This window comes from Eubalaena glacialis, chromosome 1, assembly GCF_028564815.1.
Source record: "Eubalaena glacialis isolate mEubGla1 chromosome 1, mEubGla1.1.hap2.+ XY, whole genome shotgun sequence".
Lineage (NCBI taxonomy): Eukaryota > Metazoa > Chordata > Mammalia > Artiodactyla > Balaenidae > Eubalaena > Eubalaena glacialis.
In genome coordinates, this window is record NC_083716.1 from 226,921,669 (window position 1) to 226,936,065 (window position 14,397).

The 14,397-nt window shown below is 36.9% G+C and overlaps 1 protein-coding gene across 1 annotated transcript; it reads right to left on the reverse strand.

The window, feature by feature from the left end:
• Window positions 1-408: 408 nt before the first annotated feature.
• CCDC195 (coiled-coil domain containing 195) lies at window positions 409-14,182 on the reverse strand. Its single transcript, XM_061205456.1, has 3 exons — window positions 13,921-14,182; window positions 9,087-9,333; window positions 409-532 (listed from the first exon to the last, which is right to left on the reverse strand). Exons 1-3 carry the CDS (start codon window positions 14,180-14,182, stop codon window positions 409-411), a joined length of 633 nt encoding a protein of 210 aa, XP_061061439.1.
• Between the last annotated feature and the right edge of the window lie 215 nt (window positions 14,183-14,397).

The window sequence follows — 14,397 nt, forward strand, 5'->3', positions numbered from 1 at the left end:
TCACTGTGGCTTCTATGTTATAATCAGAAATAGAACTTTTTTTTTCTAGATTTGTTATAGTTTCAACTGGAGAATGACACATAATGGGAACAGCAGCATTTCCTGATAGCATAGCACAGATACGAAACACTTAGCATGCAATTTAATTTAATTACATTTAATTGCTCACATGCTGCATAGAGAGACTTCCACAGCCACCGTGTACCCATCAACAACAACATAAAGTAATGGCTTCCATTTCTTGGCCAAGTCCACTGACAACTCTATTGACCCAACGCCAAATATTTGTATATCTTACTGAGCATCTTGCCAGAGGTCTTTGCAGGGGAGGACATTGACCCAGCCAGGCCTTGGTGTTCCCACATGTTGGAAATCAACTGTTTCTTAAATTTCACCACCTTACGTATACTATTCTGTAATGGTACTTAGCTGGTTTGTGGTCTGATTTGGTGAGTATTTCAAAGAACTTGAGTTTTTGGAATATGAAGACATGTTCATGGGTAACAGGAAACTGACTGTCTTTATCTTGTCCCTAAAGAACGCAGAATAGGGAAAGAGAAATAAAACTTTTTAGTGAGCCTTTATGCAAAAACACTTACTATTTCTACAAAACATTTACTATTTTTGCAAGTCACTAAGCAAATATTGCTTAAAGTGTTAAAGGTTCACCTTAAATATATCATAATTTTTTTTGTTTAGTTGTTCAATAATAATGCATGAAAAAACATTGGAATTGGCCTTTTGATTAAACCCAGTGAATAGCGCTGATAAAACTAAAATTTAAAATTTTTGAGGCAAGGTCTGTACGTCTGAGGATTATTAGCTTGGCGTTTAAAGTTGGAGAATATCAATTAGCTTGGCGTTTAAAGTTAGAATATCATGTTCTCTCAGGCAAACGGTCCTACACACCAAGACTCTTCAGTTGAAATGAAAAAGAAATTTGAGGGAATTATTTTATAATCCCAATCAATCTGCAGTTTGGAGTTTGAATTAATGGACTATCCATCGCACCTGAACAATGAGGGGAGAGAGAAGTGACAGCAATGACCCAGTGTTACCTGAGGGATTAAATCTTTTCATTTTGCCCACTTCTCCTTTCCCCTTGAACAGTGTTATATATAATTTTGACATAAATCACGATAAAGTTCTCCCAGGAATAAGTCTAAAGAGCAGTGTTTAAAATTATTGCCTTTTCTCTAGTTTTTTTTTTTTCTTTCTTTTCTCTAGTTTTGATCTCTCTCTCTCTTTAATTAGATAAGGCTATAATTTCACTGAATGGCATTTAGTGGCCTGTATCTAGGGGAACACATCTGCTCCCTCCCTTGGGAGGAAGGCCAGTAGTTCTATATGGGATCAATAAAATAATAACTGCTCTGCCACTTAGCAAGCATTCACTTGACTATCCCATTTATTCTTCAAAAAAACTATGAGGTAACTGCTATTATGATTCTCTTTTTACAAAAGAATAAACTACAGCACAGCTCAGACTAATAACTTGTCCAAGACCATGCTGTTTGCAAATGATGGAGTTGGGACTTTAGCCATCTGATTCCAGAGGCTGTCTTCTTAACCACTTTACTTAGGAAAAGAAGACAATGTATTTATTTTAATGTGTCTGTTTTATCCTATCAGTAAAATATCATTTCTAAGTTTAGTTGTCCATATGGACCCTTTTCCCTAATCTTTTCAACAGCCTGAGGTTAATTTTTCTTTTTTTCTTGAATGCAGGAGGAAAAGATTGGGTTTCTATGTCAAAATTAGGGAAAAAATTAAAATCCAGTCTCTAGTTTCTGGAGATCATTGGTTCTTAGAAATATTGACATTGGCATTATTCCATAAAATACTTTATTGGTACAATAATAGAAAAGTTCATAAGAAAATTAGGTACAACGTCTCACTGATTTGAAAGCTAGTTCAAACAAATTGGTTCTTGATAAATCTTTGTAAGATTCTTTGAAAGCTATTAGAAAGGAAATGAATTTACCCAAAAATTAGAGGAATAATGTAATGAGTTGTTACTTTACTAGTTAATCCCTAAGAAAGTAAAAGACAAAATAAAAAAATACTACAAAAAAAAAACCACTTAATTCCTATTCAACAGTTCTCTGTATCTACTGGGTTTTATGCCAACCCAGCTGTTGATTTAAAGCCGTTACTGACTTTCTTGCTTTAACACAATTCTACAATCGGCTCAATCTTTCAAATTAAAGTAGATTCCAAATTAGAAATGGATTGTGTTCTAATAGTTTATTCATTGGCAGCTTGGAAGTTGGAAAACATTTTGCTTCAGAAAAATAATACATTATAAACATTGGCTAGGTCCCCAAACTACCATAGAAAATAATATAAATTGAAATGGGAAAATTAATACCGCTATATTTCCCAGTTTAGCATTGTAGGTCTGTAAGCCTGTAATGGTTTAAGTGTAAAAACTAAAGCATTATAATACAGGCACTGTACAATTATAAACTATGTAAACACAAGCCTGGAAAGATATGCATTAAAATCTCAGCGGTGGTTTTTCAGGTAGTGGGATTTTGGAAGATTTTCCTTTTTATACTTTTTACTTTGTATATTACACTAATATTTTATAATTAGCAGTTTAAAAAATAATGAACATTTAGTGCTTTTATATAACTGTATATTATATATGTACATAATTTTATTTAGACAAAGGGTACATCTCTGCCTTTCTTCCCTCCTCCCTCTTTGAAATCACATGGCCATTGGAACACAATGGTTGGGTGTACACTTCTTGTTTCCATATCCCACATCCGCTCTGTTAACAAATCTTGTTGGCTCCACCTTCAAATGTTTAGAAACCACATCCAGTTATTGCCGTTGGCCAAAAAATAATCATTTCTTGTCTAAATTATTTTTTTAGCCTTAAACCTGGTCCCCTTGCTTTCTGTATTGTTTTTCTATAGTCTTTTCAAAACAGAGCTCCAAATATACATATATACATATATATATACATATATATATGTATATATGTATATATATATAAATGAAAAGAGTATATTATGCATCCCAATTCACTTAGAAAAAAATCCAGAATCATTAGAAAGGAGTGGAAGACCACCCTTAGCTCTCTGCCTTCTCTCTCTCTGTCTCGCTTCTTCCTTCACTGCACTCAGTGCCAGCCACCTGGCCCGTCTTCAAACACCAGTCATGGGCCCACCCAGGCCTCTGGCATTTGCTGTTCTCAATGCCTGGAGAGTGCCCCCGCCTACCCACTCCAATCCCCTGCTCATATCCCCAGAACTCTCTCTCTCTCTTCTTTATTCAAATAGTGAGGTATCTTCTGGCTACGATATAAAAAATTTCAACAATGCTTGCTCTTCAAACCCTTCATTTTTCCTTTGATTGGTTTACTTTTCTCACCATCTAACATAATATATACTTCCTGTATTTTCATGTTTATTGATCATTATGTTACAAAGGAAAAAGCTCCACATTGGCAGAGATTTTTGACAATTTTTTTCCTGCTGTATCTTCAGTGCCTAGAATCCAGCACGTAGTACACCCTTAAGATGTATTTGCTGAATGAATGAATGTAGGTAATGAAAGCATAAAAAACAGACTGAAAGGATAGAAAAAACCTCACGGTTAACACTTGCCCCGCAGGAGTACAGGGGAAGAGAGGTATAGGGCTTTTCTCTTTATTAGTAACATTTTTTCTTTTATATATAAAAGTATCTGGATAAAGTATGATAAAACTCTTGCAGATGAATACATTGATATTTGTAATATTAGTTTCTGAATGTTTATGTATTTTGAAAATTTTCATAAAGACATATTTTACTAGCTTTCCAATAATTAATGGTAAAGCACATATTCCTAGCATTCCATGGAAGGACTTTTATGATGGATCCTGCTAACTTCTCCATCCTCACTGATTTCCCTACTTTTAGTTTTCTCTGTAGTCATGATTTCTTCTATCTTCTTGTCTTTTTTGCTCTACTGGGATGACCTTTCCATTTTTCTTTGCCTGTCCTTCCTCTCTCTGCTCCTATAATAGAACTTTCTACAAATGAAACAGTTTTCATCCTGCCTTGTAAAATTCAAATAAAACTGGCTCAACCTTTGTATCCCACATCCAGTGGGAAGTCCAGTGCTCTTTCCAATATTTGTGAGAATTCTTGCAGGCCTATTAATTATGGTTACCCTTTGATTTGATTTCCTGCCATTGCTGAATTAGATAACTCATTCTCTCAACAACGATATTTGTTCCATTTTCTCTTCCCCAGATAAGTTAATCGTGAAACCAGGTCCCTATTTCTTGATTTTCCTCCTTCTCCTCAGAGGAGACAAATGTGTATACACATTTTTTTTTTTAACATCTTTATGGGAGTATAATTGCTTTACAATGGTGTGTTCATTTCTGCTGTATAACAAAGTGAATCAGCTATACATATACATATATCCCCATATCTCTTCCCTCTTGCGTCTCCCTCCCATCCTCCCTATCCCACACATCTAGGTGGACACAAAGCACCGAGCTGATCTCCCTGTGCGATGCAGCTGCTTCCCACTAGCTATCTTTTTTTTTTTTTAACTTTATATTGGAGTATAGCCAATTAACAATGTTGTGATAGTTTCAGGTGCACAGCAAAGCAACTCTAGCTATCTATTTTACATTTGGTAGTGTATATATGTCCATGCCACTGTTTCACTTCGTCCCAGCTTATCCTTCACCTTCCCCGTGTCCTCAAGTCCATTTGCTACATCTGAGTCTTTATTCCATTCTTGCCCTGACGTTCTTCAGAACCGTGTTTTTTTTTTTTTTTTTTTTTTTTTAGATTCCATATATATGTGTTAGCAGACGGTATTTGTTTTTCTCTTTCTGACTTACTTCACTCTGTATGACAGTCTCTAGGTCCATCCACCTCACTACAATTAACTCAATTTCGTTTCTTTTTATGGCTGAGTAATATTCCATTGTATATATGTGCCACATCTTCTTTATGCATTCATCTGTCGATGGACACTTAGGTTGCTTCCATGTCCTGGCTATTGTAAATAGAGCTGCAATGAACATTGTGGTACATGACTCTTTTTGAATTATGGTTTTCTCAGGGTATATGCCCAGTAGTGGGATTGCTGGGTCGTATGATAGTTCTATTTTTAGTTTTTTAAGGAACCTCCATACTGTTCTCCATAGTGGCTGTATCAATTTATATTCCCACCAACAGTGCAAGAGGGTTCCCTTTTCTCCACACCCTCTCCAGCATTTGTTGTTTGTAGATTTTTTGATGATGGCCTTTCTGATTGGTGTGAGGTGATACCTCATTGTAGTTTTGATTTGCATTTCTCTAATGATTAGTGATGTTGAGCATCCTTTCATGTGTTTGTTGGCAATCTGTATATCTTCTTTGGAGAAATGTCTGTTTAGGTCTTCTGCCCATTTTTGGATTAGGTGGTTTGTTTTTTTGATATTGAGCTGCATGAGCTGCTTGTAAATTTTGGAGATTAATCCTTTGTCAGTTGCTTCATTTGCAAATATTCTCTCCCATTCTGAGGGTTGTCCTTTTGTCTTGTTTATGGTTTCCTTTGCTGTGCAGAAGCTTTTAAGTTTCATTAGGTCCCATTTGTTTATTTTTCTTTTTATTTCCATTTCTCTAGGAAGTGGATCAAAAAGGATCTTGCTGTGATTTATATCATGGAGTGTTCTGCCTATGTTTTCCTCTAAAGTTTTATAGTTTCTGGCCTTACATTTAGGTCTTTAATCTATTTTGAATTTATTTTTGTGTATGGTGTTAGGGAGTGTTCTAATTTCATTCTTTTACATGTAGCTGTCCAGTTTTCCCAGCACCACTTATTGAAGAGGCTGTCTTTTCTCCATTGTATATTCTTGCCTCCTTTATCAAAAATAAGGTGACCATATGTGTGTGGGTTTATCTCTGGGCTTTCTATCCTGTTCCATTGATCTATAGTTCTATTTTTGTGCCAGTACCATACTGTCTTGATTACTGTAGTTTTGTAGTATAGTCTGAAGTCCAGGAGCCTGATTCCTCCAGCTCCGTTTTTCTTTCTCAAGATTGCTTTGGCTATTCAGGGTCTTTTGTGTTTCCATACAAATTGTGAAACTTTTTGTTCTAGTTCTGTGAAAAATGCCATTGGTAGTTTGATAGGAATTGCATTGAATGTGTAGATTGTTTTGTGTAGTATAGTCATTTTCACAACGTTGATTCTTCCAATCCAAGAACATGGTATATCTCTCCATCTGTTTCTATCATCTTTACTTTCTTTCATCAGTGTCTTAAAGTTTTCTGAGTACAGGTCTTTTGTCTCCTTAGGTAGGTTTATTCCTAGGTATTTTATTCTTTTTGTTGCAATGGTAAATGGGAGTGTTTCCTTAATTTCTCTTTCAGATTTTTCGTCATTAGTGTATAGGAATGCAAGGGATTTCTGTGCATTAATTTTGTATCCTGATACTTTACCAAATTCATTGATTAGCTTTAGTAGTTTTCTGGTAGCATCTTTAGGATTCTATATGTATAGTATCCTGTCATCTGCAAATAGTGACAGCTTTAGTTCTTCTTTTCCGATTTGGATTCCTTTTATTTCTTTTTCTTCTCTGATGGCTGTAGCTAAAACTTTCCAAACTATGTTGAATAATAGTGGTGAGAGTGGGCAACCTTGTCTTGTTCCTGATCTTAGTGGAAATGGTTTCAGTTTTTCACCATTGAGAACGGTGTTGGCTGTGGGTTTGTCATAAATGGTCTTTTTTATGTTGAGGTAAGTTCCCTCTATGCGTACTTTCTAGAGGGTTTTTTTCATAAATGGGTGTTGAATTTTTTTGAAAGCTTTTTCTGCATCTATTGAGATAATCATATGGTTTTTCTCCTTCAATTTGTTAATATGGTGTATCATATTGATTGATTTGCATATATTGAAGAATCCTTGCATACCTGGGATAAACCCTGGTTGATCATGGTGTATGTTCCTTTTAATTTGCTGTTGGATTCTGTTTGCTAGTATTTTGTTGAGCATTTTTGCATCTATGTTCATCAGTGATATTGGCCTGTAGTTTTCTTTCTTTGTGGCATCTTTGTCTGGTTTTGGTATCAGGGTGTTGGTGGCCTCATAGAATGAGTTTGGGAGTGTTCTTCCCTCTGCTATATTTTGGAAGAGTTTGAGAAGGATAGGTGTCAGCTCTTCTCTAAATGTTTGATAAAATTCGCCTGTGAAGCCATCTGGTCCTGGGCTTTTGTTTGTTGGAAAATTTTTAATCACAGTTTCAATTTCAGTGCTTGTGATTGGTCTGTTTATATTTTCTATTTCTTCCTGAAAGGTTGTGCTTTTCTAAGAATTTGTCCATTTCTTCCAGGTTGTCCATTTTATTGGCATAGAGTTGCTTGTAGTAATCTCTCATGATCCTTTGGATTTCTGCAGTGTCAGTGGTTACTTCTCCTTTTTCATTTCTAATTCTATTGATTTGAGTGATCTCCCTTTTTTTCTTGATGAGTCTGGCTAATGGTTTATCAATTTTGTTTATCTTCTCAAAGAACCAGCTTTTAGTTTTATCATCTTTGCTATTGTTTCCTTCATTTCTTTTTCATTTATTTCTGCTCTGATCTTTATGATTTCTTTCCTTCTGCTAACTTTGCAGTTTTTGTGTTCTTCTTTCTCTAATTGCTGTAGGTGTAAGGTTAGGGTGTTTATTTGAGATTTTTCTTGTTTCTTGAGGTAGGATTGTATTGCTATAAACTTCCCTCTTAGAACTGCTTTTGCTGCATCCCATAGGTTTTGGGTCGTCGTGTTTTCATTGTCATTTGTTTCTAGGTATTTTTTGATTTCCTCTTTGATTTTTTCAGTGGTCTCTTCGTTATTAAGTAGTGTATTGTTTAGCCTCCATGTGTTTGTATTTTTTACAGATTTTTTCCTGTAATTGATACCTAGTCTCATAGTGTTGTGGTCAGTAAAGATACGTGATATGATTTCAATTTTGTTAAATTTACCAAGGCTTGATTTTTGACACAAGATATGATCTATTCTGGAGAATGTTCCATGAGCACTTTAAAAGAAAGTGTATTCTGTTGTTTTTGGATGGAATGTCCTATAAATCTCAATTAAGTCCGTCTTGTTTAATGTATCATTTAAAGGTTGTGTTTCCTTGTTTATTTTCATTTTTGATGATCTGTCCATTGGAGAAAGTGGGACATTAAAGTCCCCTACTATGATTGTGTTACTGTCAATTTTCCCTTTTATGTCTGTTAGCATTTGCCTTATATATTCAGGTGCTCCTATGTTGGGTGCATAACTTAAAAGCTTTTGCACAGCAAAGGAAAACATAAACAAGATGTGTATATACTTTTGATAGTCAGGGTGTAACTGGGAATTGGGAGGTAGAAATGCAGATTGTGGGGGAGGGGAAGTGATGCTCTAACACAATAGTGCTTGACAGTGACAATCTTGTTCCGAAAGAGCCCTTGGCTTTACCCACTACAAGGGCCACTGGCCAGCTTTCCTCTTAAAGATTCCCAGCCTACTTCTCAAATATTTTCTCAGTCCCTCCCATTTGCAGCCTGCTCATAACTCCTTAAATACCAATTCATGTATTTTGCAGAACAGGTCAGTTTCATCTTTGTCTCTTGACCTGTTTGGCTTATGCCTAAAGGGTCCTGTCTTATACTCACATAAGCCCATGAAGGTGCCTTCCTCCACAAGAACAGTTCTTTCTCAGAGAGGAATTCTCTGTTCATTGGTAGTTTACTTGTGGTAAACTTTACTTGTGCGTCTTTGTCACTAAATGAAAGTTTTGAACATGACGTTTTGCTTTTGCAGGATCTTGGATCCCCAGCGACCAGCTCAGAGTATGATAATTAATGCTTCATTAGTAAGTGAAGACTGATGGTTCTCCACATATTAGAGGCATCTATTAGAGGGTACCATTTGATCTCACATAAATTTGTTTCTTTTGGTTCTCAAAACAGACATAAGTACGATGGAAGTTATCTTGGCCTAATAGCCTACTTGGCTTTATTACTTCCACTAGATAAGACCTGGCTTATCCAGGAGAACGTCTCAGTAGCCATCACAGCATTCAACTATAAACTATCTTGAGGCAGATTGTACATTACCTGCAACCAAAACCATGCTTGGGAAAGGCTCTTTGGCTGGAACCATTGCTGGTAAAAGAATCTGGGGCAAACATCTTTTCTTCATTGTCTTGCTTCTTAAATGAAGAACATGCCAGTGATTTGACTGTTCTTTGAGCTTCTAGAATTCCACGATTTGGATGTTTTTTCCCAGCTTTCCAAGGATCATTTGCAGCTAACAAATGAGTTGGTGAGGAAATGGAATAACGTCTAACAATCATGGCATTGCCTGTACAGGAGACACAAAATTCAAGTTTAAAAATTCTACTTTTAATGACATCCACAAACGGAAGATGGTGTTGGTAGTAAATACTTCGTTGAAACTAACTAACCAAAGCTGTTGTTTTTAGATTAATTTTTTTTGCATAAAAGACATTCATTCATTGATTTATTTTGCAAATTATTGAGTGCCAACCATGAGCCAGGTGTTTTTTTAAGAGATGGGGTGTGGGAGTGAACAACACAGAATTCTTGCCTGCATAAAATTCTCATGTGGCTGACAGATGATAAGCAAACAATATATGATAAAATTCAGATAGTGATAGCTTCTAGGAAGACAAATCAAGCTGATGAGGGCCAGGGGATAGAGGCAGATGAGGGAGGGGGTCTGGAGGCTATTTAAATAGTGTGGTCAGGGAAGACCTTCCTGAGAACATAGAATATGAACAGAGAGCTGGACATATAGAGATAATAAAACACGATCTTAAAATGCAAAGAACATGAATTTCTAGACATGCAGTTCTGGACGTTCTACTCATTCTAGAAGAACGTGCTTGTCCACAGCCCCTGATCACTTGAATAGCCGCAAATAATTGAACTGGCTGCTCCCAACTGTCCTGAAATGTGTGTGTTGGCTTTAGTTAGGACAGTGGTCATGAGGATGCCTGTCGCATGAGAGATGAAAGCAAGGCAGACACATGGAAAGAAGTAAAGATGCCTCGGGACTTCCCTGGTGGTCCAGTGGTTAAGACTCCGCCTTTCCACTGCAGGGGGCGTGCGTTCCATCCCTGGTCGGGGAATTAAGATCCTGCATGCTGCAAGGCATGGCCAAAAAATTAAAAAAAAAAAAAAAAAAAAAAGAAGTAGTAAAGATGCCTTCTGTGGGAAACAGGAGTTCTCCAGAGAGAGATGGAGAGATTTATGGCTTTAGTTTCTGAGGGCTTCCAAACCAATTTCTGTCCATAAGGGTCTGCTAATAAACTCTTTCTTTGAGGTAAAGCCTATCTCCATTCCTTGTAATGAAAGCACCTTGAATAAAAGAGCTTTATTTTAGGGAGTCTTGGTTTGTCTGCATCTCACTTCTAACACTGTGCTAACTGACCTGGGGCCTGTCATTCAACCTCTACTTAGACATCTAGCTATTACCCCTGGGATTAATGACACTGACCTCAAGGGTTGGTTTCCATTCTCTGGAGCACTTAATGAATGTTTGTTGAATCTTTATTCTTTGTCATCATAGCTTTGCCATTAACTAGCATGAAAGTATAAGAAAGTGCAGCATCGTGTTTAGGTTTTCAGAGGGCTGGAAGCACAATTTTCTCTTTTTTAAGTTTGTGGCCCGTGTCTGCAGAACACAGACAGCAAATTATATAGCCATTACAGAAAGCGGAGGCTGCCCTGGCTTTTCATAGTTTGGAAGAGCAGAAGGTCATATTTTAAACAAGAGTTTGCGGGGGAGTTTAAGTTCAAATCTGTCTGAAGTAATTAACTGCAAATACTATTCATAAATTATCTTTGAACACTTCCTTTGGCCATGATATATCACTTTTATAATTATCTAAAAACAGGTTTATGACTATTGACAAACATAAAAGTTTCTGTTTAATAGGATTATGAAACAATATCTTTATACCAAATGGTAGGAAAGTACAACAGAGGAAATTATATTCATAATAGCAAAGTTAAGTTTATTGTTTGGGACCTATACTCCAGCTTGACTGATCAGCATATAGGCTTTTGGTTTATGTCCCTGGATCACAAATAATCTGTATCCTTTAGTTTCTTATCAATAAAAGGGAAAGAATATTCCACAGAGCATCACAGGGTCATTAGCACCAATTCAAAGATTGCTTTCAAATGCAGTTTATTTGCCAGCAAAGGGTATGAGCAGATTGAAGGGAATGCTGGAATTTCCCTGTAAAGAATTGCTTCTTGCATCTTCTTCGTAGCAAATTATCTCTTCCCTAAAAGAGCCTAGGTGAGATTGCAAAGGGCAGGAGGGGTGAGGGCAACATCCCTGTAATGGACGGGTTGGATTTCATACCTACTAAATGCTGGCACACTCTTACATATGTTTCCAGGAGAATTTAGTCTCAAGTGATCGCTTCCAGACCCACCTTAATGGTTCCTTCTTAAAGTGAGACACACTTCTGATTTCATATCGTTCCTTCTCAAAGAATAGGTTTATATTATTTTGTTTTCAAGAGGATCAGACAAGCAGCTTAATCTCTCTGGGTCTTGTAGCCTCAACAGTAAAAAAAGGGGATGAGCTCTAAATCTCCTCCCTAGCAGCACATTTCTATCATTCAGTTGCAAGTATGAATTTTGATTGGTATCGGGAATATCTTACTAACTGCTAATAACAAACTTAAACTCAAGTCAAGTAATATTTTTCCGACCTGTCCAATGATATGACGACAACTGCTACCAAGTAACTCATGCTGAGTCTTTCTTGTGCTACATCATTTAATCGTCTCAGCAGCCCTATGAGATAGATTCTATCACTCTCTCCATTTTACAGACGAGGAGAGTGATCATAAAACATGTCACATTCATAGAATCATAGAATTCTACAGTTGGAATAGGCCTTGGAAGGCACCTAACCCATTCATTTTTACTTGAGAATGCTAAGATCAGGAATTTTATGTGAGCTCCCCAGCACTGACCAACTATTACAAAACTGGGATTACGACCCAGGTGTCTTCATGCTCAGGCCAATGTTCCTTCTACTTATATCACTTTCATAATAGAACATCACATGTAAGACACACATCAATATCACTTAAATGAACTCAACCGGGCTTCTAAGCACAAATTTAAATCATATTTCCGTCTTTGTTTTATTGGTGCAACTGGCAAGAGTTCCCCAAATGTCACCAAATGTTTTTCACTAATCCTTTTCCAACTTAATGCTTATATTCTTATTGGAGGTCACCATTCAGATGCTGAAAATGTATATTATCAGTTGTGTATTTAGCTCTTAATAATATTCAAACCTCCTTTAAATTTGATGGCATTCAGGTCCTGAATTCAGGGTTTAAAGGGTAATACTCTTTGCTCTTTAACCAGTTTAATGCTTGTTTTAGAATAACACTAGGTATACTGAGGCCCAAATTACTTTTGCATTAGGATAAGCATCATGAAAAATAGATTTGAAGGACTTGTTTACCTTTGGAGTAAGGCAGTGGTTTTCAATTGGGAGAAATGTTGTCTTCCAGGTGACATTTGGAATGTCTGAAGACATTTTTGATGGTCATGACTGAAGGGGGAGAGGCAGGTACTACCAGTGTTTAGAAGCCAGGAAAAACTGCTAAACGCCCTACAATGTCCAAGACAAACTGCTGTAATACAGAGTTATTCAGTCCAAATGTCAAGAATTCAGAGGTGGAGGAAGCCTGGGGAAGGATATACTGCCCATGTCCATATTTATTATTTTTTTCACCAGGAGAAGGTCTAACTTCCATATAGGTTACTCTTTCAGTTTTACTAAATAACCAACAGACAGAATAACTCAGATCCAGAGCTGTTCTTGACAACAAGGGAAAAGACCGTGACTGGAATCTTCTCCCAGCTTTGAAATACAGGGACCCATACTAGAAAAAGGCCTCTTTAACAAAAAAACCAGCTGGAAATAGAACATGTCCCATTGCCAAGCTGTTCAGCACCTCTAAATGGCATTGCCTGAATCTTTTGACAGAGGATATTAAGCACTTTGAGTATTTAATTATGTATCTCAATTTTATTTGAATATACTGTATGTAGGCAAGCACTCATTTAAATGTAGAATGTATTTTTTCACTCTCCTGATTTCTGACTTAATGTGTAGTCCTCACAGTCAAAATTCTTTCCCATAAAAGGTGAGAGATTTGATTCTTTTAGAATATACCATTGCCTTTTATTCTTGAAGTCTTCAACCTGTATAGTAAGTTGAATTATGTGCAACATATGTTCATAAAGGACAGTAAAAATTTTGTAAAATACGGATAAGAAATAATACCTACCATTTGTTGTGTGTTTGCCAGGTGCTATACTAAGCACTTAGTTTATCATTAAAGTCAATCTTCACAACCATGTGAGGTAGGTACTATAACACTTCCAAATGAACAAAACGAGGGTTAAAGATTTCTCAGAGCTAGCTCTAAATTTAGTGGCTAACTGGTGTCAGATCACTAGCAACCGTATTTGTCTGATTCTAATATCCATATACTTAACTATTATGCAATACTGTTCTAGGTTAATAAGTGAGCACGCCATTTGACACGTACCCATTTGGTGTTCCATTGTGTAGCATTTAAATGCTTGAAGTCAAGAAAGGAAAAAAAGCATTACTTTTAATATGACTGATTTCCACAAATCTGTCATCCTCATCTTTCCAGGACTATCTTGAGATAGTTTCAATGTTGTTAAAATATGTTGCTTGAAGATGCTAAAGAAATTTTTGCCTAGGGATTCAAAGCTAATCTACCAGGAGAAAAAGGATGGAACTCACCACTGTAATACCAAGTTACGCAGTTATGTGAGAGGCACAATAAACCTACTATTTAGGAGATATTTGCAAAGGTGGGCACAGCCCAAAAGAGCTATGGACATACGGTACCTTGGTGTTCCCTCACAGCTGGGGCCGTACCAGTGGAAACACCACCATGAAGGGCTGCTGGAGATTGTCCAGGCACTTCTGCAAATTTACCGAGGTCTGTGACTTCCTCTTCCTTCTCATCTCCTGATTTTCCCCCTGAGCCTGGGGTTCTCTGACTACTTGAAGTCAGCTTCATCCGGAGGGCTTGATTCTCTTTCTCCAGCTTACTGATCTCTGCCCGCATTTCCTGGATAACTCTCATGAGCTGGATATTTGCTTCCATTGCCTCTTTTCAGGTCGCTCTGGTTTGTTCCTTTGGGGAGACAGATCAACATTTGCTCATGAACAATCTACTAAGTGGAACAAGTTGATCCCGCCCATAAACCTTCCTGAACAATAAGTGTCATTCTTCTCTATGCCATCTTTCAGCACCTGGGGAGTTAGGCTGTCTAGGGAGGTAAAGGATCTCCATGACTTATTCATTCTGGGTTTTGTTTT

Coding starts and splice junctions, on each gene's coding strand:
- CCDC195 (XM_061205456.1), bottom strand. CDS start 14,182: ATGGAAGCAAATATCCAGCTCATGAGAGTTATCCAGGAAATGCGGGCA. Junction 9,334..13,920: donor AGCTGTGAGGGAACACCAAG/GTACCGTATGTC, acceptor TCTCCTGTACAG/GCAATGCCATGATTGTTAGA. Junction 533..9,086: donor AAGCATGGTTTTGGTTGCAG/GTAATGTACAAT, acceptor TGCGTTCTTTAG/GGACAAGATAAAGACAGTCA.